This window comes from Carya illinoinensis, chromosome 10 (assembly GCF_018687715.1).
Source record: "Carya illinoinensis cultivar Pawnee chromosome 10, C.illinoinensisPawnee_v1, whole genome shotgun sequence".
Taxonomy (NCBI): Eukaryota; Viridiplantae; Streptophyta; class Magnoliopsida; order Fagales; family Juglandaceae; genus Carya; species Carya illinoinensis.
This window is the reverse complement of record NC_056761.1, coordinates 710,733-733,778: the sequence shown is the minus strand read 5'-3', so window position 1 is coordinate 733,778 and position 23,046 is coordinate 710,733. Positions and strand designations below refer to the sequence as shown.

The 23,046-nt window shown below is 34.4% G+C and overlaps 2 protein-coding genes across 2 annotated transcripts; both read left to right on the top strand.

Moving 5' to 3' along the window:
• Nucleotides 1-9,925: 9,925 nt before the first annotated feature.
• LOC122279643 (pleiotropic drug resistance protein 2-like) lies at nt 9,926-18,751 on the top strand. Its single transcript, XM_043090393.1, has 20 exons — nt 9,926-10,863; nt 10,969-11,089; nt 11,211-11,299; nt 11,593-11,677; nt 11,791-12,081; nt 12,179-12,269; nt 12,485-13,385; nt 13,521-13,681; nt 13,770-13,873; nt 14,018-14,183; nt 14,274-14,360; nt 15,187-15,323; nt 15,464-15,796; nt 15,990-16,280; nt 16,384-16,467; nt 16,842-16,975; nt 17,065-17,292; nt 17,467-17,638; nt 17,810-18,064; nt 18,176-18,751. Exons 1-20 carry the CDS (start codon nt 10,505-10,507, stop codon nt 18,443-18,445), a joined length of 4,359 nt encoding a protein of 1,452 aa, XP_042946327.1. The 5' UTR covers nt 9,926-10,504; the 3' UTR covers nt 18,446-18,751.
• A 491-nt stretch (nt 18,752-19,242) lies between these two features.
• On the top strand, nt 19,243-21,471 carry LOC122279713 (tyrosine-protein phosphatase RLPH2-like). The gene is made up of 4 exons (XM_043090495.1): nt 19,243-19,921; nt 20,326-20,393; nt 20,736-20,915; nt 21,126-21,471. Exons 1-4 carry the CDS (start codon nt 19,348-19,350, stop codon nt 21,294-21,296), a joined length of 993 nt encoding a protein of 330 aa, XP_042946429.1. The 5' UTR covers nt 19,243-19,347; the 3' UTR covers nt 21,297-21,471.
• The last annotated feature ends 1,575 nt before the right edge of the window (nt 21,472-23,046 follow it).

The following is a 23,046-nucleotide window of genomic DNA, read 5'->3' as shown; positions in this document are numbered from 1 at the left end:
CTGTTATTTTGAAGGAAAATAGTACCTTCTAATAGTAAAAATAAAGGAGCATGTATTATTGAGTGCAGCGCATTTTAAATAGACAATTATTGCCAATCAAAGTCCAATTGCCATTGGTATTGGTGGAAGTACACCCATGATTTCCACTACCACAAGTTCTATAAACATCCAAATTAAGGTATAGTTTTACTGAAAGACAAAATATAAGTGGGAAAGTTAGGTCATCAAATTTTGTTGTGCTGTTTATATTGAGTAATGCTAAATAGAAGTTTTAAATAGACAAATTTCATACAAGTTATTTGTAATTCTCACTCTCAGAGCATGTTTTCTCGTATAACGACCGCATTCAAGGGCTTAAATCCGATCGTTTGATTTGCTTTTCAGCACTGGTCAAACACTGGCATGCACTTGTCTCGGTCCTAAAGCTTCCCATGCTTTTTGCTTGCATATTTTCGATTTTCAGGTAGCACACTAATCTTGCCAGCTTTGCATATTGGCATCGGAAAAATCTAGTTGCAAATATAATTATATATTAATATGTGCATTAATGTAATGTGATTGGTTAAAAAATAAATTTTATAAAAAACAATGCTAATTTAAATTTTGAATATGAAAGAATCAGTATTAGTATGCAGAATAATGCACAAATTTACTTATACGTAACAAAATCCATTGACATCACAATCACGTCATTTAGGGTGCAACTTCCTTATTTTGTTATTATTAGTTGTTTTGACTTATTCATCCATCTTAATTCTTATCCTACATCAATTATGTTATCTAATTATTCTCGTTTGCTTAGCATTTTAAGTATCTTTTTATTTTAAATAATGTCAAATATAGTTATGTATTATGCAGGCATTGTATACTTTTTTTTATAAAAATAAAATAAAATAGGATTCATTACTAAAAAATTAATTTTTTTATATAGATTTTATATTTACTTCTTCGTTTTTAATAAGAATATAGTATTTACGGATTCTACGACAGTAAAAATCATTTATGTTTCACATTTTATAGCGATTGCCTATGTTAAAACTAAAATGGAAAGGCACATAAAATGCTCCTCATCGACCATTGTGATTAAATATAATAAAACTGAAAGAAAGAAAAACAGAAAAAGGAAAAGTGGCTTGTCTTCCCATTACGGTGCTTCAAAGTTAAAAAGGAAAATAAAAACAAAACATTATATAATTTCTGTCTGACTATGTCCTTCTTCCTATGCATTTGTCGGCAAAAGAGAGGAATTTCGATTCTCATCCATTAAATTATACATATGATCACAAAAAAACAAATGCAAGAGGTCAGTGCGGGGTAGTGTGGATCGTGGACTCAATCATCCGCCTTCTCACTGGCCAGAAATTCAATGGGTGGGTGGGTTAGAGCATTGGGAATGGCCTTATCATTCCCGGATGCAAATCTAAATTGAAGAGAAATATTTCAAAAAATATCTATATTGGTCTAGTCATATTTTTCAAGTTTGATATTTATACTACAGTAAATATCAGCTCTTCTTTATATTTGAAGAGCTCCTGTATATGAATTAAGAAAATATTTTATCATTTTTTTACCTCACTTTCACTCAATTTATCCCCACCGGAACATATACTTTTTTTTTTTTTCTCTTTTTTGATTTCTTCATCGTGATATTTTTCCCCCACTCTTCTATCACTTCTAAGTTCTTCCCCTTTTTCTATCACCTTACAATTATTTTTTATTGAATAGTTAGGTTGAGAGAAAAAATAATTAAAAAATAATAATTTTATTTTTTAATAATTAATATATGAAGTGTATTTATAAAATATTAAAAAACTTATCAAATATTATTAAAATAGATAATATTATATTATTATTTAGAGTTTAAGATAACTAGTCTAATGTGAACTAATCTATTTAGAAGTCTATATTACAGCTAAAAGACCACATTAAAATTCTATTTCAGACTTGATAATAGTTAGCCCATTGTCAATGCTCAAGTGGCAAAAAAAAAAAACCGAAGGAACCGACCGCTCAGAAAAGAAATACGGGCTTGGTCAATATTGGACTAGACTTGTTAAGGTTCGGTTCAGTAAGTGAGATGAGAATTTTGAGTTTTAAGATAAAATATTAAAAAATTATATTTTAATACTATTATTATTTTGAGATTTAAAAAAGTTAAAAAAAAGTTAAATTATTTATTATTTTGTACGTAGATTTAAAAAAATTATAATGATAAAATGAGAATTTAAAATTTGAGATAAAAATTTTATGGTGTCAAACAAAACCTAAATCACATCTTGTACCCCATCTTTCTGTCAGTTCGAAGGGAAGCCTCAACCCTAAAAGTCAAGGTTTCACTAATTCACTTCAAATCATGTAATATATTTATATAGAGGACCAACATATTTGAATATTTCTACGTGGGTATAATTCTTTTCTTACAAATCATGTAATATATTTATATAGAGGACCAACATATTTGAATATTTCTACGTGGATATTATACTTTTCTTACAGTCGAAGACATATTGCTTGATGCTTTGGTCTAAGGTGGACCGACTATATTATGAAGAAGATGAGGTAGAATTTTATAGCTTTTATAACGATTGATTATTTTTAGTAGATAAATAGTTTTGTGTGCTCAATCCTAGTAGTGAAAACTGACCCATTCGGTGTAGTTTTTGGGTAAAATTGCCGCCGACCAATGAGAGAGAAAATAGTGGAGCCATTGACCTTAACCAGTCGATGGGGATGAGAACAATCGGCCATCGATTCCAGCAGTTCTTTAACGGTTTACGGTCGGTTCTCGATTCCCCCCTAACAGCGTCATTTGTCACATAGAGAGAGAGAGAGAGAGAGAGAGAGAGAGAGAGAGAGAGAGAGAGAATGGAAATGGAAAAGAAAAAGGAAGAAAAATATGATATATTATCTAAACGATGCCGTTTGCCGTTCTATTTATTTGTTTTTGAATCTTATAAATAAAATAACGACATTTGATTTAATAATAAACGACGTTATTTTATTTGTTTTTAAAACATAAATGCAGGAGTAAAACGACATTATTTTATTTAAACAATTAAACTTAAGTGAAATGACATCGTTTCATATTGATATAATTTTTTTAAAAAAAATGTATTATTACATCGGCCGATTCAAGCCTTCGGCAGCTAGTCTGAGTCGGTCACGACCGATTCCACGATTTCTTATACACCCTTACTCAATCCTATTTATTATCTGTCCCATTAAAACAAATGGAGAAAGTGATGTATGGATCGTGTCACCTTACTTTTGACATGGAATGTTTCAATTTCTCTGGCGTTTTATTTTCTTTAATGGGTTGAATTCCCTTGATCTTGATGTTCATGTGTTTTTGGTTCTGTGACTTCCTTCAATGTATGTGAGATGTCTTCAACTATGGTCCATGGATCTGGTTTAATTCTTTAGAATGACTTCAATCATTGTGTGCGGTGCGACTGCTAAACATAAGGAACACCCAACTATTATATAACTACTTGATAAAATATTTTTATTAAATATTTTCTTTTTTTAAAAAATAAAAAAAGAAATTTGTACGCTTTTAAATTAAAAACTATTATCCTTTTTTTATAAAATTTTTAAACAGAAATACTTTGCAACGGTTCATCCAACATTGAGGCATTAACAGCCCTCCAATAACATTTTGCCACATCAGCAATTTCATATAAATTACAATAGGCTCATCACACTATATGATAAAACACATGTTCTCCTCACCCGTTCCTAAATTGATTTGAGCCCCATTCAAAAAACCATCGCATGATACCATCATCAATCTCCCATCACCAATTTCATCACCCGTCAAACACATTCCATGCACCAACCCTCCATCTTCAAATAGTCATCTAAAAAAGCGTTAAACCACCAAAGAAGAGAAAAAGAAATTAAAATACAGTTACAATTTGCATCAAACAGTCCTCTATAAGCTTTCATGTACAGAATACGTTTACAATTTGCAATTTGCTAGTATTAACAAATTTTGTATAATAAAGAACATGATATATAGATACTTGCAAGATGATGTTTGTATAATATATAGAGACTTGCACTCGAAGAAGCAGTAGATGATCCTGGGCATAAAATACATTTACTGCAATTTTGGGCATAAAATACACTTGCAATAAAACACAAGCAAATAAAGATGTTGATCTTGGATATATAAGAATTAGTCAGAAACATGCATGTAGTACTTGATTTGGCCAATCACAAACAAGCAGAGAAGGCGATTTTCATGCACCATGAAGACTTGCAGTGGAGAAAGTCATGTATTGGTTTGGAGAAGATGATACTCTAGAGGAGATTTTCTTTCCTTGTGATAGGAGGCGAATCGATTTGAAAATTTCAAATTTCATGTGTGGCTACATGATAATTAATATAAGATATTTACGTGTCACTCATATATTAAGAGCTATTATTTGAGATATAATGGACTGACTGATTATTAGATTTTTCTCATTTTCAAAAGCTCCGACTACTCTCTCAACGTACCGTCTCTCAAATTCTCAAGCTAACAGCCTTAGCCATTTTTCAAGATATTAAAAAAAAAAAAAAACACAAAAAACAAAACAAAACTGAAGTCTGTTTTTCAGGGCTTTAACAACTACATCGTAATTTTTAAAAAGCATCCATGACGGTCTTTCAATGTCCTCTATAATTGCGGCACTGAAAACCACGAGGGGTCACCTCGTCGACTCAATTTAAGAAGCCTTGAGTTTAAATTATACATTAAAGAAAAAAGATAGAAAAGTCCAAAATATATATATTATTTTAATGAAACGTGAAAGATTCCTTGAAAATTTATAAATATTTTTATCAATAATTTCGGGAATCTTAAGATTAATTAATATTAATAATTTTGGTCGTATTTGGGATACTTACATCTGGGATCTACCTACGTTGTTTATTTAATTTGACAAATAATCCTTTATATAATGAATTAATCAGAAAAGATTAATCCTATAATATATATATTTTTTATCTATCAGTATCAATATAAAAAATACATGGTAATTTCTTAACTTAGATAATTTTTAATTTGAAAAACAAAATGATAATTAAATATATGTTTTGACTTTAGTGGCAGCGTATTGAATCAATTACTTGATACCTTTCTATCATGAATCCGTCAAATTGGACAGATTTTTATTATTATTTTATTTTATTGACAAAGTCGATATGTAAAATATATCTTTTATAATATTTTATTATTATTATATTTTCTAAGCCTAGCTACGCACAGTACCATATATAGAACGAGAATGGCTTTTTTCTCACTTAAGTTTCATTGACTGAGGTGATTGGCTTGTTATTTTTACTATTACCATTTGAGCACCATCAAAATAGACTGTTAGAAGGGTCGTTGACTTTATTATATATTCTTCCTCTTACGTATGTATTTGTTGCTTACTAGCTACCTACTAGCATTGTGTCACGCATGCATGTATATTGTCTTTTTCTTGTGATTATTTTTACCCATTTTTCATGCATTCCAATATATATATATATATTAGCGTTTTGGCACTGTAGTACTGAGATTAATTACTATATATGTCCAAGAACTGATCATCAGTTCAGACCCTTGAACTCGAAGTACGTACGTACTGAGACTGTACTTGCACTTGGCACTATTTTACAATTGAATAATGTTAGATATAGTGATCAGTAATATAAGAGAACTAATATTTGTTTTTTTATATGTATTTTTAAAATCATAATTTTTAAATATTAATTTTAAATATAAAGAAAAACTCTCACATTTGATTATGCATTTTTGAATCAAATAACAATAAAATATTTTTATTTTTTTAATTATTATTTTTATATATTTTATAATTAACACAATGTGTTCAAAAATATAAATTTCATATATCTAAATATTACTAATTTTATATATCAAAATGACTACTTTTATCAATAAATATTAATATATATTAAAAAAACACTTTGTATCATTAACTTAATATATCAAAATCATATTAATACAAATTTCACAAAATTGATTTTAATGGGTAGGAGAGAGAAAAAATAGTAAAATAATGTTTGAAGAGTGAATTGTGGTTCTTCAAACTTGAATAAATACTATTCATAATTCTTTAAAATTTTGAAAATACATAATCTAATATAGACTAATTTAGAGAGATATTATTCAAATATGAAGATAAATATGAAGATATATAGGCCATTGCCAATGCTCTAATCGTCGCATAATTTTTTAAAAAATAGTAAAATTTATTATTAAAAATTTAATTTTTATGTAAATTTTATATTTATTTATTTTTTAAAAAAATACGCAACACTAACATATTTTATATTATAAATAGAAAAATTTTACTCATTATCACATATTATATATTATTATTTTTATTCTTTTAACAAATATATGATATGTGAATGATGAGTAAGAAAATTATTTTAATTTAAGATGAATAAAATAAAAAAATTAAGAATAAAATAAAAATAAATATAATGTATAGATGATTATAAAATTTTATAAATTATTCTAAAATATAGATATATGGTTGTCACTAATGCAGCCTACATAGCTAGCTAGGAGAAAGCCAGGGCCTAATATTCTTTGTAGTTTTAAAGAGATTAAGTATGGATAAGGAAAATATTTTAATTAAGAAAAAATTATATAAAAGTAATTATATAAATTGATGTGATTTAATATAATTTATTAAATAAATTTATTTTTATTATAAATAAATTTAATAGATTAGATAAAATTATATTAATTTATATAATTATTTTATAGATGTAACAATACTCAATAGATAATCCATTAAATATCCATTTAATTTATATATTATTAATTAACAATGACTCCCCTCGGTACTCATCGATCGAGGTTGAACTTGAAGCAAGCAAGCTTTCGGCCTCAGTATTCATCGTGGCATTATTAAATATTGGAAAATTTTATGTGCAGTAATTTTGCAGACTCTTTTGTACACTCCAGTGATATAATTGGTTGTATATTAAAAAAAATTAATCCAACCAATTATATCAGTGAAGTGCACAAAAAATATATAAAAATAACTGTATATAACATTACTCTTAAATATTGATACGTACGTTACCACGTGAACTCTACGGTCAACTCAAGCCGATCACTTCATATAATATTATATATGCCAATACGACAACTAAATAATAATTATATAGACCCAAGATGTGGGATTGAGTCAAGAAAATGTTGCGAATATTGTGTTTTATTTTTTTAAATATAACACGATCGATGAGTGCGATTAAAGTTTCGTTTAAACTAAATTAATTGAATGAATTAAGTAAATGTACGTTGAATGTAGAACATGATCATGCCTCGTTTCATTTTATTTTTAATTGTATGTTCCCAATTGACGAGCTTTTCTTTAAACACACCCAAACCATCATACAATATATATATATATATATATATATATTTATATGTAAGTTTCCCTCCCGCATATTCCATAGGATCAGTTAATAACAAAGACCTTTACCAGACATTATAAGAATTAAGTAGTAGTGATCATATTGTTTAAGTAGCTACATGATTGAATCAAAAAATAGTTTTTAGAGCCCAAATGTATTGACTTTAACTGTTTGTTTTAATTAGTAATGGTCGTACAACGTATATTAATGTTGTTTATATGAGTAAATATATGAGTGGACCGATTCTTGATACACTCTCCACATTAAACGACACTATCTTCTCGATTGATAACACAAATATGAAATATAATATGAGTTGTGTTATACACAATTCCTTTTATGTATTTTTTTAATATTTTATTAATATAATTGGTTAAATTAATTATTTTTTATTAAAAAAATAACTCAACTAATCACATCAATAAAATGTATAAAAAATATACAAAAATGATTAGACATAAAATTTTTAATATAAGATAATATATATGGTGGACAACCTCAGCTACCAAAAAAATGCTTATACGTCAAGAATAGTATACAGTTTTTTTCTTTCAATTTGGACTACCAAAGAAATGCTTATACGTCACGAATAGTATACAGTTCTTTTCTTTCAATTTGCTCTGCCAAAACATACGTCTTAATTATACGTGTATGATCAATATTAAACTATGTATTAGGTGGTGGGTCGCAGTTAATTAAAATCTTATTCGAAATTATAATGAATTGAAATACTAATTTAAATCCCAAATAATCTTAAAAAGTATTCAAAAATACAAAAAAAAAAAAAAAAAAAGGAAGAAAAACGGCGCGACCCATTGGCTTGGTGGCTCTTTCAAGAGTCTGACAGTATATACTATACAGGACCAGAGCGCGATCGATTGAGTTGAGCCGATGATGCGGATGTGTTCCGTGTTGGCAGCGTATTTTCAACACCAACAGTGACCAATATTAAACACGCACATGACGGTCTTTCTAGAAACACAATACTAAAATGTTAATAAGAAAAATGGAAGTTCTAGATCTTTGGACAGGTGTAATAATTAATGCTCCTTTATAAATGAATAATGATATATATATAAATTTAAAATTTATTATAAATTTGTTATTAAAAAAATAAATCATATTAAAAAACATAAAAAATATGTGATGATTTGTACGTGAGAGAATGAGTAGTAAAATTCTATAAAATAATATAGAAATTCGTTTTTATTTTTATTTTTAATGAAATCCACATTTTTTTTAAAAATCAAAAATTATACTCACCTTTACGAAATATAGAAGCCAAAAAGTTAATTTTAATAAATGAAAATATTTTTTTAAGATAGAATTTACCGTTTGTTCAAAATATAAAATTAATAGAATTTTACAGTCGCTTGCGATGCGAGAGATGCTTCTAAAAATTTGCGTGAGAGTGAGGGAGAGAGGCGAAAGAGACGGTTGGGTTGATATCTAATCCTATAAGAATATTAGTAGTGGGTTTAATAAATTTGAACTAAAATTTAATTAAAAAATTTATTTTTATAAAATTTAGTTAGTTATTTTTTACAATATTAAATAATAAGTTCAACAAATCTTTTACTATTTTATTAAAATATTAATTTTAAACTTTTTATATATTTTAATTCTAATTATAATTTAAATATGATTATATTAAATATTAATTAATCTTCTAATCTAGTTAGCCGATTTTTAATTATTATAAATGAAAGTAAGTATATAACGTTATTTTATTTGAAAAAAATTAAAACAATTATAACAAAAATTCAAATTGGGCAACATACGGTAGATAATTGGTGGAATTGGGCAATAGACGGCAGAGAATAATATTTGGCTACGCAGGAGAGAGACGGTAATAGCAGGAGGAAGTAATATTTTACTTTAAAAATAATATTTGACTAGTATTTTTTCTTCAATAAATTTGACCAACTATCTAGTTAATAACCAAATTTATTGTAGATTTATTGAGTCTATTATAACATAATATTTCACATTTTAATTATTTTTTAACTATAATTTAATTTTATTGAATTTATTATTAATGCTCTAAATCATCGTTGAACAGTAACCACATCGGGAGGTGCAACCCAAAAAGAGAGGAGGCCACCACGAGGTTACTATCGACGTGGAGGAGAGGTGGCTTGTTTGCATTTCAAATACTGTGTTAAAAGTAGAAGAAAAATAAAAACAAAATAAAGCCACGTGGAGGCTTGGTAGTAGAGTGGTAGTAGAGAAAAAGTAAGGTTAATCATTTTCTAATTAATAATGTGAAAAAATGATAAAGTTACCTCTTATTAACAACTTGTATACAGTTATTTAATAAAATTATATTAATTTTATTTTGACTTTTTTTATTCGATGTATTAAAATATAATAAAAAGATTATTATATTTAAAATTGTTTATAAGTTGTGAACAGGATGTGACCAAGTCACGCGGCTAAACCGACGAGCCGCAGAGCTTGCTTTGAGGAGAGAGTGATCAGATACAGTGAGAGAAGCTTGCGTTGTGTTGCATGGATTCAAACTGAGAGAGAGAGAGAGAGAGAGAGAGAGCGACCTAGCAGCGCGCGCTCCATCAAGTTATTAACCTCATCTCTGCGTTGACCCCCAGCTCGATGAGTTGATTTTTCGAGTTCCTTAATAAAATACCCTCCTCCTCTCCTTCCTTTCTCACCATAGTTTGTCCTCCACCACCCTTCCGTCCATTTCGTCCACCATTTCCGTCTTTCTTCCACCACTTTCTCCAAAAAAGCAACTCTGAAATAGCTTCGGGAAGAAATCTAGAGAGAGAGAGAGGTTTGGTGCATGGATAGGGAGCCAGTTAATTTCGGTAGCAAGTGAAGCTCTAAGAAAGACAAAAATATTTCACGATCGTCGGCGTCGTCGGGGGAGTTTGGTTCTGCGCACAATAGATCCAGTACTTCTGAACGAACAAAGATTTCAGAAAAAACTCGAATAAAACAAACATAAACGCTATTGTCTACATTCACTCGTATAGTTGGCGTGATTCTACTACGTATCGTAAAGCCCCCTAGGACAATAAGAGCTTAGCTTTAGGGTGACGAAAGTAGATCGCTCGTAATGGCGTCGGCTTTGGCTGGAGACGATCTCGCCCGGTCAACGAGCAGCCGGAGGAGCTGGAAATCGGCCAGCTTCCGGGAGGTGTGGGCCCCGCCGCCGGACGTGTTCAACCGGAGCGGGAGGCAGGAGAGTGACGAGGAGGAGCTTCGATGGGCCGCCATTGAGCGGCTACCGACCTACGATCGGCTAAGGAAGGGGATGCTCAGGCAGGTCCTTGACAATGGCAGAGTTGTGCAGAATGAGGTGGACGTCGCCCATCTTGGGATCCAGGACAAGAAGCAGTTAATGGAGAGCATACTCAAGGTTGCGGAGGACGACAACGAGAATTTCCTTAGGAGACTCAGGGACAGGACTGACAGGTTCGAACTCTCTCTCTCTCTCTCTCTCTCTCTCTCTTTTTCGTTTGTTTGGTTTAAGGTTTAATTAAGGTCTAATTTGGTGGGTTTGGCTTGGACTTCTTGCAGGGTGGGGATTGAGATTCCTAGAATTGAAGTTCGGTATGAGCATTTATCGGTGGAGGGGGATGTGTATGTTGGAAGCCGATCGCTTCCCACTCTTCTTAATGTCACCTTGAACACAATTGAGGTATATTTTCGATTTTCCTTTTCGTAATTCAACCTCTTTATTCAGTTTGTTAAACACTGTGATCAAGCTTTTGCCGATAATTGTTTCTGATTTTATGTTCAACTTGTAATGGTGACAACAGAGTATCCTCGGGTTAGTTCACCTCGCTCCATCCAAGAAAAGAAAAATTCAGATACTTCAGGATGTTAGTGGAATCGTCAAACCATCAAGGTATCTTTTTGAAATGGCTGTTGATTTCAGCTCTCTCTCTCTCTATCTCTCTCTCTGTTTTTTCAAATATGATATGGGAGTGAACTTGCCAAGATAATGTTTGTGGATATAAAGCAAACAGCCATGATGGAAAAATTAACAGCCTTTCGGAAATAAATTTCATGCCTATATATTGAGCCTGCTGCCGCCAACCCCCCCCCCCCCCCCGGGGGCTTTTTTTCTTTTTTGTTAATAGCTAGTGTTAGATAAAGACAGAAGTAGATTGCTCTTATCAACTGATATGGTGATTCCAGGATGACTCTACTTCTGGGTCCTCCAGGCGCAGGGAAAACAACATTGTTGCTTGCACTTGCTGGGAAACTTGACAAGGATCTAAGGGTTTGTGTTCTTTCCGATTCTCTTGCTATTTTTATATGTATCTCAGTTTGCATAAATCCTCTGTATTCTAGAATAATTTTTTTAACCCAGAAATTAAATTGAATTCGATACAGGAATCTGGGAGAGTCACCTACTGTGGTCATGAATTGAATGAATTTATTCCACAAAGGACTTGTGCGTATATCAGTCAGCACGATCTACACCATGGAGAAATGACGGTGAGAGAGACACTGGATTTCTCTGGACGTTGTCTAGGGGTTGGCACAAGATATGAAATGTTGGTAGAACTCTCAAGAAGAGAGAAAGAAGCGGGAATTAAACCAGATCCTGAGATCGATGCATTCATGAAGGCCACAGCTATGTCAGGCCAAAAAACTAGTTTGGTAACGGATTATATTCTTAAGGTTCGCAGTCTCTCTCTCATGTTGCCACATCTATTTTTGCTTTTGTTCATTTAAGAATCCAATTTAAGATAGCTGACGTCTTTAGAATCTTTAACAGATACTTGGATTGGATATCTGTGCCGATATTATGGTTGGAGATGAGATGAGGAGAGGTATCTCAGGTGGGCAGAAGAAGCGTGTGACAACCGGTATGTTTTCCTTGGCAATGCTAAGTTTTTTATAATGGAAATATTGTTATTATTCTTAGACATAGGATAGGTGTATCCAGTTCAAGTACCTGTTGCTTATATAAGACTACATATTGTTCCAAATCGAAATAGTCAAAGTATTGTTGTCCATAACATCAACAGTGCACCAATCCGATTGATTGTTTAATTTGTTTTATTATTATCACTGGGTGCAGGGGAGATGTTGGTTGGACCAGCAAAGGCTCTTTTTATGGATGAAATATCGACGGGGTTAGACAGTTCTACCACTTTCCAGATATGCAAGTTCATGAGGCAAATGGTTCACATTATGGAAGTGACCATGGTTATTTCTCTTCTACAGCCAGCACCAGAGACATTTGATCTTTTTGATGATATCATCCTTCTTTCAGAAGGTCAGGTAGTCTACCAAGGTCCAAAAGAAAATGTCCTTGAATTCTTTGAGTACATGGGATTCAAATGCCCAGAAAGGAAAGGGGTCGCTGACTTCTTGCAAGAAGTAACGTCCAAGAAGGATCAAGAACAATATTGGTTCAAGAAGAACCAACCTTACAGATACATCTCAGTTCCTGATTTTGCGCAAGCCTTTGGCTCTTTCCACATTGGCCAACAGCTTGCAGCTGATCTTAGTGTTCCGTATGACAGATCTAGAACCCACCCAGCTGCATTGGTCACAGAGACATATGGTATTTCAAACTGGGAACTATTCAAGGCTTGCTTTTCAAGGGAGTGGCTGCTAATGAAGCGTAATTCTTTTGTGTACATATTCAAGACTACCCAGATAACAATCATGTCCATAATTGCCTTTACAGTGTTTCTTAGGACAGAAATGCCAGTGGGAACTGTAACAAATGGAGGAAAGTTTTTTGGAGCACTGTTCTTCAGTCTAATTAACGTGATGTTCAATGGGATGGCAGAGCTGGCAATGACTGTTTTCAGACTTCCTGTCTTCTATAAACAGAGGGATGTTTTGTTCTATCCTGCATGGGCTTTTGGCTTACCCATTTGGGTTCTCAGGATCCCTCTATCGTTCGTGGAATCAGCAATATGGATTGTTCTTACATACTATACAATTGGATTTGCTCCGTCTGCTAGCAGGTAAATAGGTTTTTAATCTCCTCTATGGAAAATCGATTCCCCACTTGGCACTTACTAGATGTTGGAATTTGTTCTTCAAACTCACGTATATTTACTTGTTTTTTCGTTGACCCATCTCTTCCTTTATTGCTTTAGGTTCTTCCGACAGTTCTTGGCATTCTTTGGCATACATCAAATGGCATTGTCCCTCTTTCGGTTCATTGCTGCACTTGGGAGAACACAAGTTGTTGCAAATACACTGGGCACCTTCACCTTGCTGATGGTTTTTGTGCTTGGAGGGTTCATTGTTGCCAAAAGTAATTCATCTCTTCCAGTCTAGCTGTTAGTGTACTTCAAGCGTTAATTTACATGATAGAAAATTTGAATCTTCATTTCCTTGTGCAGATGACATTGAGCCATGGATGATATGGGGCTATTATATTTCTCCTATGATGTATGGACAGAATGCCATAGTTATGAATGAGTTTCTTGATGAAAGATGGGGTGCAGTAAGATACTTTCGTTGTTTAATTATCTTAACTCGTTGAATACCGAATTGCATCTACGTTTCATACATGAATATGAAAATATAAGCTTGAATTAGGCATTTTCGACATCATATGAAAATCATATCAAGTTTTTCTGTGTTGCAGCCCAATACAGACCCCCATATCAATGCTACTACCGTTGGACGAGTCCTGCTCAAGTCCAGAGGCTTCTTTACTGAGGACTATTGGTTTTGGATTTGTATCGGAGCACTTTTTGGATTTTCTCTTCTCTTCAACGTGTTATTTATTGCAGCATTGACTTTCCTAAATCGTAAGTTATCTCGTCCCATTTCTACTCGCTGTTTCATTTGTAAAATGAAACTTTGGAGTGACAAAACCTTTTGTGGAAAATAAATTTCAGCTTTGGGTGATTCAAAAGCTGTCGTCGTGGGTGAAGATAATAGCAGGAAGAATAACAACACATCTGCTAGACAGCATAGAACAGAAGGTTTAATCCTTTACCTTTCCTCTTCTAATACATGATCCCCTTATTCCACAGCTTCTGCTGGAATTCAGTCAAAGTTAGCTCATAAAATAACTAATCGTTAAATGAGAGAGAGAGAGAGATCTTAAAGTGCTTGTGGCAGTTTTGACATTTCACCGCCTCTCTGTGCAAAATACAGTTTGCTATGCGAGTAGTTGTAACAACTTTGAGCAAGAGAGCTGGTAGGGTTACATGCATTAACATAACGTTTGAACTGGAGAAAACCAGATGGTATAGGGGTAGCCCAACATGAGCCAAGATTAGGCCAAGGACTTTACATTGACTCTTATCTTATTTGTTGGAATAGAACAATCTTTCGAACTTTGAGGAATTTCCTACCTGTGTCATTTATCCATCTCTTCCCCAGTTCTCCTAAAAGGAAGAAAGTTCAAGAAAAAAAAGGCCTTTGATTATGCCCAAGACATATTTGAGAAGAAAGCAAAAGACATAAAGGTTGTTAGCTAACGGAAAATCTGAATCTGATTGGATACGAAGTGAATTTCCAGGGCACTGCAAAATCTTCAGGAGAAAAAAAGCTTACATGTTTATTTTGGTTAGAGAAATGATATTTGCAGTCGTGGTTATGCAAGCGTCGTGCAGTCTCTTTGAAAAAAGTGAATTAATACGGGACCCATATGAAAAAAAAAACTAACTTTTTTAATCGTGGATCCCACTATTTTTCAAAGCGATTGCACGGTATTTATATACTCCACGACTGTACGTAGCATTATAGTTTTGGTTAAGTGACGTTATCTTCTTTTATACGCTGACATATTGTGAAACGTCACAGGTATTGATATGGCTGTGAGAGGCTCTTCAGAAATTATTGGTGCTTCAGATGATGCCCAAAGAAGAGGAATGGTTTTACCCTTCCAACCCCTTTCAATTGCATTTAACCATGTCAATTACCACGTGGATATGCCTGCTGTAAGTACCTCATTTTTAATCATTTCATGCTCTGACAATATTGATTGAAGTTTTCTCTAATATTTTTTAAATTCTTTTCATTCCTATCAAAATTACTTTTTCTCCAAACGGTGATGTAAAAGATTGGCCTTTCATACCAGGAAATGAAGACTCAAGGGGTTGAAGAAGATCGTCTTCAATTGTTACGGGATGTTAGTGGTGCTTTCAGACCAGGGATATTGACGGCACTTGTGGGTGTCAGTGGTGCTGGGAAGACAACCCTTATGGATGTGTTAGCAGGAAGAAAGACCGGTGGCTACATTGAAGGAACCATTACCATATCTGGTTATCCTAAAAACCAATCAACATTTGCCCGGGTCAGTGGTTACTGTGAACAGAATGACATTCATTCACCGCATGTTACTGTCTACGAATCTCTCCTATATTCAGCTTGGCTTCGTCTCTCTTCAGATGTAAAGACACAAACAAGAAAGGTATGTTGCATGGTTGTCTAGTTAACATTAATCTCTTTCTAGACCATTATGCACAATCATTTTTTTTTTTCTAATCACCAGAAGATTGGAATCCTAGTGTTTAAGGATCCAAGTTTGCTTACCCAAAAGAAAAAGGATCCAAGTTTGGAGTGCTTTCTTCAAATTTTTTTAAAAATTTCTAAATGTGGTATAGATGTTTGTGGAAGAAGTTATGGAGTTGGTTGAGCTTAAACCACTAAGAGATGCTCTAGTCGGCCTTCCTGGAGTAGATGGTCTTTCAACAGAACAAAGGAAGAGGCTAACAATAGCTGTTGAGCTGGTTGCTAATCCTTCTATCATCTTCATGGATGAACCCACATCTGGTCTGGATGCCAGAGCTGCTGCTATTGTTATGCGTACAGTGAGAAATACAGTTGATACTGGGAGAACTGTTGTATGCACAATCCACCAGCCTAGCATAGACATTTTTGAAGCTTTTGATGAGGTACTGCCCCCATTTCTTCACGTTGTCGTTAAAAGTTATTTATTTCTTTATTTTCTATGCATGATGTAATATATTTTCTACTTTGACATTGTGCTTGTTGCAGCTATTGCTAATGAAAAGAGGAGGACAAGTAATTTATGCTGGACCTCTGGGTCGCCATTCTCACCAGCTAGTAGAATATTTTGAGGTATCTGTTTCATGTGTTTTTTTATGTTTTCTTACCTTATTAATCAAGTGATAGAGTTAGTCGGTATGTCTGATGCCTATATATAAGCTCTTCATTTCCGCCTTCCACGAATTCCTAACAAAGTCTTGGCTTCAGGAATCTAAGTGGTATAAACTAGGAAGTTTATATATATATATATATATATATGTATGTATATGTATGTATATTATTTTTCGGATGAGTGAGTGGTTTCAAGGGGAGAAGAATGGGGATGGGGGCATTCGAATCACTGACCTCCATTTCACGAGACATGCAATAACCGATTATAATACCTCTTTAGAGTTGACTGACAAGTGTTTTGCTAGCCTGTGGCTAATTTCTATAAACTATGACAGGCTGTCCCAGGGGTCACTAAGATCAAGGATGGTTATAATCCTGCTACATGGATGCTTGAAGTCAGTGCTCCTGCAGTCGAGGCTCAACTTGATGTGGATTTTGCTGAAGTTTATGCCAACTCCTCACTTTATCAGTGAGTTATAATGAGTTATTTTGATAATTATTGCTTTCTGATTTTGCTGGGATTTTATGTTTCTGATTCATCTCTTGACACTCTTTCAGGAGGAATCAGGAACTCATCAAAAAGCTAAGCACTCCAACACAAGGCTCTAAGGACCTCTACTTTCCAACCGAATACTCCCAACCTTTCCCTGTTCAGTGCAAAGCTTGTTTCTGGAAACAACATTGGTCTTATTGGAGAAATCCTCAGTACAATGCCATCCGGTTCTTCATGACAATAGTCATTGGTGCATTATTTGGTCTCATCTTCTGGAACAAAGGAGGCAAGATGTAAGTCATTTTGTTGTTATATATTTAATTATCTAGACTTCTATCCTTTGGAAGGGTGCATGAAATATGAACCGGAGGTCAGAAAATTGATCTATTCAAGTGCTAGGAGCACCCCTGGTTTATCTGCAAGTTTTTTAAGTATCAGAAATCAACTCTGATTATTTTGTAAAACAGGGCCAAACAACAAGATCTGATGAATCTTTTGGGAGCCATGTATGCTGCTGTGCTTTTCCTTGGAGCCACCAATGCTTCTTCGGTGCAGTCAATTGTTGCCATTGAAAGAACTGTTTTCTACCGTGAAAGAGCAGCTGGAATGTATTCTCCACTGCCTTATGCATTTGCTCAGGTAACTTTAATTCAGTTCATCTCTTTTCTGATTGGACTGTAATTCTGAACTGACACACACACAAAATATCTTGCAGTAAAGAAAACTTAACTATGTTCTTTAAAGATATGGTTCAAGCAATGAAACTCTATTAAATCATACTTTGACCAAAAATCTGTTGAAATTATGCAGGTCTCCGTAGAGGCAATTTATGTTGCAGTTCAAACTATTGCATACACTCTTCTTCTTTACTCCATGATCGGATTTGAGTGGAAGGCAAACAAATTCTTGTGGTTCTACTACTACATATTCATGTGCTTTGTCTACTTCACACTCTATGGAATGATGATTGTTGCACTGACACCAGGACATCAAATTGCTGCGATTTGTATGTCATTCTTCCTCAGTTTCTGGAACTTGTTCTCTGGTTTTCTCATTCCCAGGCCGGTATGTGTTTTTTCAAACCCAAGATATGTTGCATATTGCACAACTTTTCACGGAACTTCGAATCTCTCTTTGCATATGGAACTCACGGTTACCTACACATTGCCATTGCAGCTAATCCCTATTTGGTGGAGGTGGTACTACTGGGCTTCTCCAGTGGCTTGGACACTATATGGCCTTGTGACCTCTCAAGTGGGTGACAAAGACTCCGTCCTTGAGGTACCTGGAGTTGGTGAGGTACCGTTGAAGCTATTCCTTAAACAAAGCTTGGGTTTTGATTATAACTTCCTTCCAGCCGTTGCCGTGGCTCATCTTGGTTGGGTTCTCCTCTTCTTCTCTGTATTTGCCTACGGCATCAAGTTCCTCAACTTCCAAAGAAGATAATCAGCTTCACTTAACTCATGCTCTGGTCTCGGAATTGCTTAAATAGGATAGAATTTGTGTAAGTAGTTATTGAAGGGGAATTTTTATTTTTCTTTCTCTGTATTTTCTTCTTGTTAATTTTTTTTTTTCATCTCGTGTATTTTCATTCTTTCCGTCGTGGTTCTCCATAAAAGCAGATGTTATCCTGCAGTAAAATCCAGGCAACCAAGATGTTTGTAAATGAGATCTTGTTTAACGCTTTCATGAAGACCCAATATATTATTTTCGCACCCAAAAACTTCAGCATTGATTGCTTGACCTAAGTTATACCTTTTCTCTTTGCATGGTGCATATTCTCTTTGCAAAACTAAATAAGAGTGAGAAGTCGATAATTATACAATTTTATTCTCTCTTAATGGTGATTATACAATTTTGTTATTGATTTTGAAGTTTTGTGTAGCTAATCACATTAATAAAGTACGTAAAAAATTTACAAAAATTACTGTACATATAATTTTTGTTATTCATGCTTTGTGATGTATAAATGATTTTCAAAACATTATTTTATAGGAATATAAAGATAAAGAAAATAAAATAGTGATAAATGAAGAAATAAGATATATTGAATTTAGAAATTTTAAAACTTGATACATTAATTTTTAAGAGTTGATATATGAATTTAGGAATTCTAAGAATGATACATAAATGAACTAAAATTCTAAGAGGTGAAACGAAATAATTATAACAGAAATAATGTATGCATTTATAATATACAAATATATGGTATAACAATTGGAAAGAAAAAAAAACCCTCATCTCCAACACCACCTCAACGTCGGGTATCTGTACAGACCCAATCCCGAAAGAACACAAACCTTTAAATACACGCACGTACGAAAATTTCATAAAAGAAAAGTAAACAAATGACAGACCTAAAATCAGAACCCAACTTCAGCTGCTCCTCCTCCTCCTCCTCTACCACCACCACGACCAGCAGCAAGCCCAGAGTGGTGTGCTGCATAGGCGACATCCACGGCTACATCAAGAAGCTCCAAAACCTCTGGTCCAACCTCGAGTCCCTCATCGACCCGCAAGAATTCCGGACTGCCCTCGTCATCTTCCTCGGAGACTACTGCGACCGCGGGCCCCACACCCGCCAGGTCATCGACTTCCTCCTCTGCTTGCCCTCCCGTTACCCCGACCAGACCCATGTGTTTCTCTCCGGAAACCACGACCTCGCTTTCGCAGCGTTCGTCGGAGTCTTGCCTCGGCCTCCGAGGTTCGAGTTCTCCGAGGCGTGGAAGGAGTACGAGGGCAATGAGGAGAGAGAAGGGTGGTTTAAGGGTGACGGGTACGAGTGTATGCACCTGCAAGGGAGGAGGTGGGGTGGAACTATTAAGGTTAGGTTTAACGCGGCTAAGGGGACAGAGTATAAGGGCTCGATCTACGATGCTGGGCCCACTTTCGAGTCCTATGGCGTTCCTCACGGATCTGCTGGTACGATCTGTTCCATTCTTGTTTGGGTTTCATTCTGTTTATTGGAAGGTATATCTGATTTGATTGGTCGCGGTACTCTGGAGTTTAATTTGTTTAATCCATTCTTGGTTACTCAATTGCGAATGCGAGTGATTATGGTTCATAGTTGTTCATATTTTCAATATGATTTTTCTTGCTGTTGTTTCGTGTTTGACTAGTTATGATTTCGAGCTATCCATGGACAATTGGGATACTGGGCTTGATGGACTGCGAATGGCGATTCGTAGTTATTTATTCTGTGGTTTATTGGTTCTATTTTTAGATATTCAATGGTAATCGATGCTCGTATTCGATTAGCGGTCGCGTGTTAATCAGTCCTGTTGCTGTCTTATTGGGTTAAGTTTCTGAACTTCAATTGTGCACAGATTTGGTTAAGGCAGTTCCTGACGAGCACAAGAAGTTTCTTGCTGACCTGGTTTGGGTTCACGAAGAGGTCAGGCTTGTTTGGGTTCCCCTTTTCTTGTTCTTCAAAACACCTGATGAGCGCCGGCAATATATGATGTAACCATGAGAAGGGTTTTTTTTCTTTGCCCCAATCAAAGATTTCTTATAGCCACACACATTGGGGTGGGACTGTGGAGAAACACTGTGCGCTATTCGATCAAAATCTATTTTAAGAACCGCTTCCAACTTCACAAAAAAATCTCATTTATATCCCAAGAAAAATGTTCAAGACTAATCTTGGCAATTGATTATATAGTGGAGTGAATTATGGGAGCAACTTGCTGAATTAGTGGGTTTTGCTGTCTTGGTGATGTGCGTTCTATTTTTTCAGGATGATGTTTGTTTGGAAACTGAGAATGGAATCCTACACTGTAAGTTGATTGCTGTGCATGCTGGTTTGGAGAGAGACAAAAACATCAAAGAGCAGCTGGATTTCTTGAGAGCCCGAGACACCCGGGTTCCTAAGGTAGAGGCTCTTAGCGGGAGGAAAACTGTATGGAATATCCCAAAGGTGATGGTTCTCAGTTTCTTTTTCCTATCTACTCAAACAAGACTTTCTCCTGCTGCTAATTTCTTCTAGGATAGAGGTTACTTTGCTCAGTCATTCCTGATTATACAGAACGTTGTTTTTGCAGCTTTATTGAGATATAAATTATGGTGTTAGAATCCTTGATATGAAGTATAACTGAAGTCTAGATATTTGGCATTTGGTATCTCACAGGAACTGACTGAGAATCCAACCATTGTGGTAAGTGGTCACCATGGAAAACTCTACGTTGAAGGCCTTAGGCTGATCATTGACGAAGGTGGTGGATATGAGGAAAAGCCAGTGGCTGCAATCGTGCTCCCCTCAATGAAGATTGTCCGTGACACCGATATTTTGGCAAATTAGTCCTCAGGTTTATGGTAAACGGTCATAATGCAGTATCTATATGCTTTCTTTCTAAATTTGGCAGAGCATAAGATCGAAAATGGAGGTCACTCCTCATCATTAGCTGATGGATGCTGGTTATAGAGACGCAAGGATTTAATGTTATAATGGAATTGGTGGAATAAGTTGAATATTAGATATAGTCATCACAGATACATATATTTATATATAAAAAAAAAAAAAGTCATCACAGATACATCAGAAAGTAAAAAAAGAAAAAGAAAAAAAGATACATCAGAAAGAAAGAAAAATGCCATTGATCATTCTTTTGATCATCATCTTCTCAACGTCTACTTGGAATGAAAGACAATTATAAATCCACTTTGTTTAAGAGCAAAGATGTTATAAGTAATGTAATTATGAATCTCATGGAGAGTTTGATCCTAGCTCAGAATGTCCGTGCTTGTTCGGATAGATATCACGTTTGGTTAAACAAATGAGATGAGATGAGATGTTTTAAATAGTTATGAATAAAATATTGTTATAATATAATTTTTGAATATTAATTTTGTATTGAGATTTGAAAAAGTTAAATTGTTTATTATATTTTGTATGAAAATTTAAAAAAATTGTAATAATGAGTTGAGATGAGATGAGATGAGATGGGATTTTTAGTTTTGATTAACCAAACAAGGTCGAAACTGTTCTATTCACTAAAGTTTTTATTTGTGGGCCTATTTCCTACTCATCGGGCGAATCCAGAAAATTGAAGTTGGAGGCAAAATTATAAAAATGTTTTCTTTGGGGGAAAAATATATTTTTATAGAATTTTCCTTATATAAAAATCTTTAAAAAATAAAATTTTTATACTCTTTAATTTTAATTCATGACCAAGAAAATAATCAACATTAGTAGTGCAGCACATAACTTTTCTCAGTAAGTTTTTCCATCCTGGTACTCTCTCTCATATTCCTTTGTCTATGCAGATTGCAGAATGCTAGGTCTGCCCTGTCTCTCTAATGTAATAGACTTTTGCTACCCCCTCTATTATTTTAGAAGGCAATTCACAGATATTGTACAGAAAAAAATGTTAGATGCAAGCACCAGGTGTAATCGGCTTGCAAGCGGCGTGTCTACGTCATTTAGTAAAACGGTGTGTTTTTCATCTATTTTTTCTCGCTCTCAGTTTCCTCCCTTCCTCCCTCCCTCCATTTCCATCTCCGTCTGACCTCTCCATCTCATTTCCTCCTCCCTCTTCCTCTCCATATCGAAATCCATCCATTTCCATCTCCTCAGAACTATCTCCTCAGAACCAGTTCTTTTATTTCCCTCCTCTCTTTGCTTCTCTCAAGTTCGTGCTTGCCATTCTCCTCAGATCCCATTTCCTCTATTTCTCTCCTCAAATCCATCGAAGGCTAGCTCTCCCTTTCTCCTCCCTCCGAAAAATTCTCTGTGTCCCCCTGTTATCTTCCCCAACTCCCTTTGAAGACCAGAAAGTGAGAAAGGGGCATTCGTTTCAATTTATTTTTGTTTCCTTCGAAATCTCCTTCCCCTTCATCCCGAACCCCGAATCGTTTTCGTCTGTCTTCAACAAAGCGAAGGTTGCGATGGTTGTCTTGGTCATCAAATTCCAGGTCTTCAAGCTTCATCTCGCAGTAATACTTTGGCGCTCGTCGTGATCCATGGGGGTAGAGTGGTTGTGGGCGGTGGGATTTTTTCTGATAATGAAATGTGAAGAATCGGGACGTTTGAAACCCTAGCCTCTTCTTCC

What these genes read in the sequence shown, in the direction of transcription:
- LOC122279713 (XM_043090495.1), top strand. Translation starts at nt 19,348, where the DNA reads ATGACAGACCTAAAATCAGAACCCAACTTCAGCTGCTCCTCCTCCTCC. An exon ending in CGTTCCTCACGGATCTGCTG is followed by an intron (nt 19,922 to 20,325) that starts GTACGATCTGTT and finishes AATTGTGCACAG; the next exon opens with ATTTGGTTAAGGCAGTTCCT. An exon ending in TGGTTTGGGTTCACGAAGAG is followed by an intron (nt 20,394 to 20,735) that starts GTCAGGCTTGTT and finishes CTATTTTTTCAG; the next exon opens with GATGATGTTTGTTTGGAAAC.
- LOC122279643 (XM_043090393.1), top strand. Translation starts at nt 10,505, where the DNA reads ATGGCGTCGGCTTTGGCTGGAGACGATCTCGCCCGGTCAACGAGCAGC. An exon ending in TAAAGACACAAACAAGAAAG is followed by an intron (nt 15,797 to 15,989) that starts GTATGTTGCATG and finishes AATGTGGTATAG; the next exon opens with ATGTTTGTGGAAGAAGTTAT. An exon ending in TGCCTTATGCATTTGCTCAG is followed by an intron (nt 17,639 to 17,809) that starts GTAACTTTAATT and finishes GAAATTATGCAG; the next exon opens with GTCTCCGTAGAGGCAATTTA.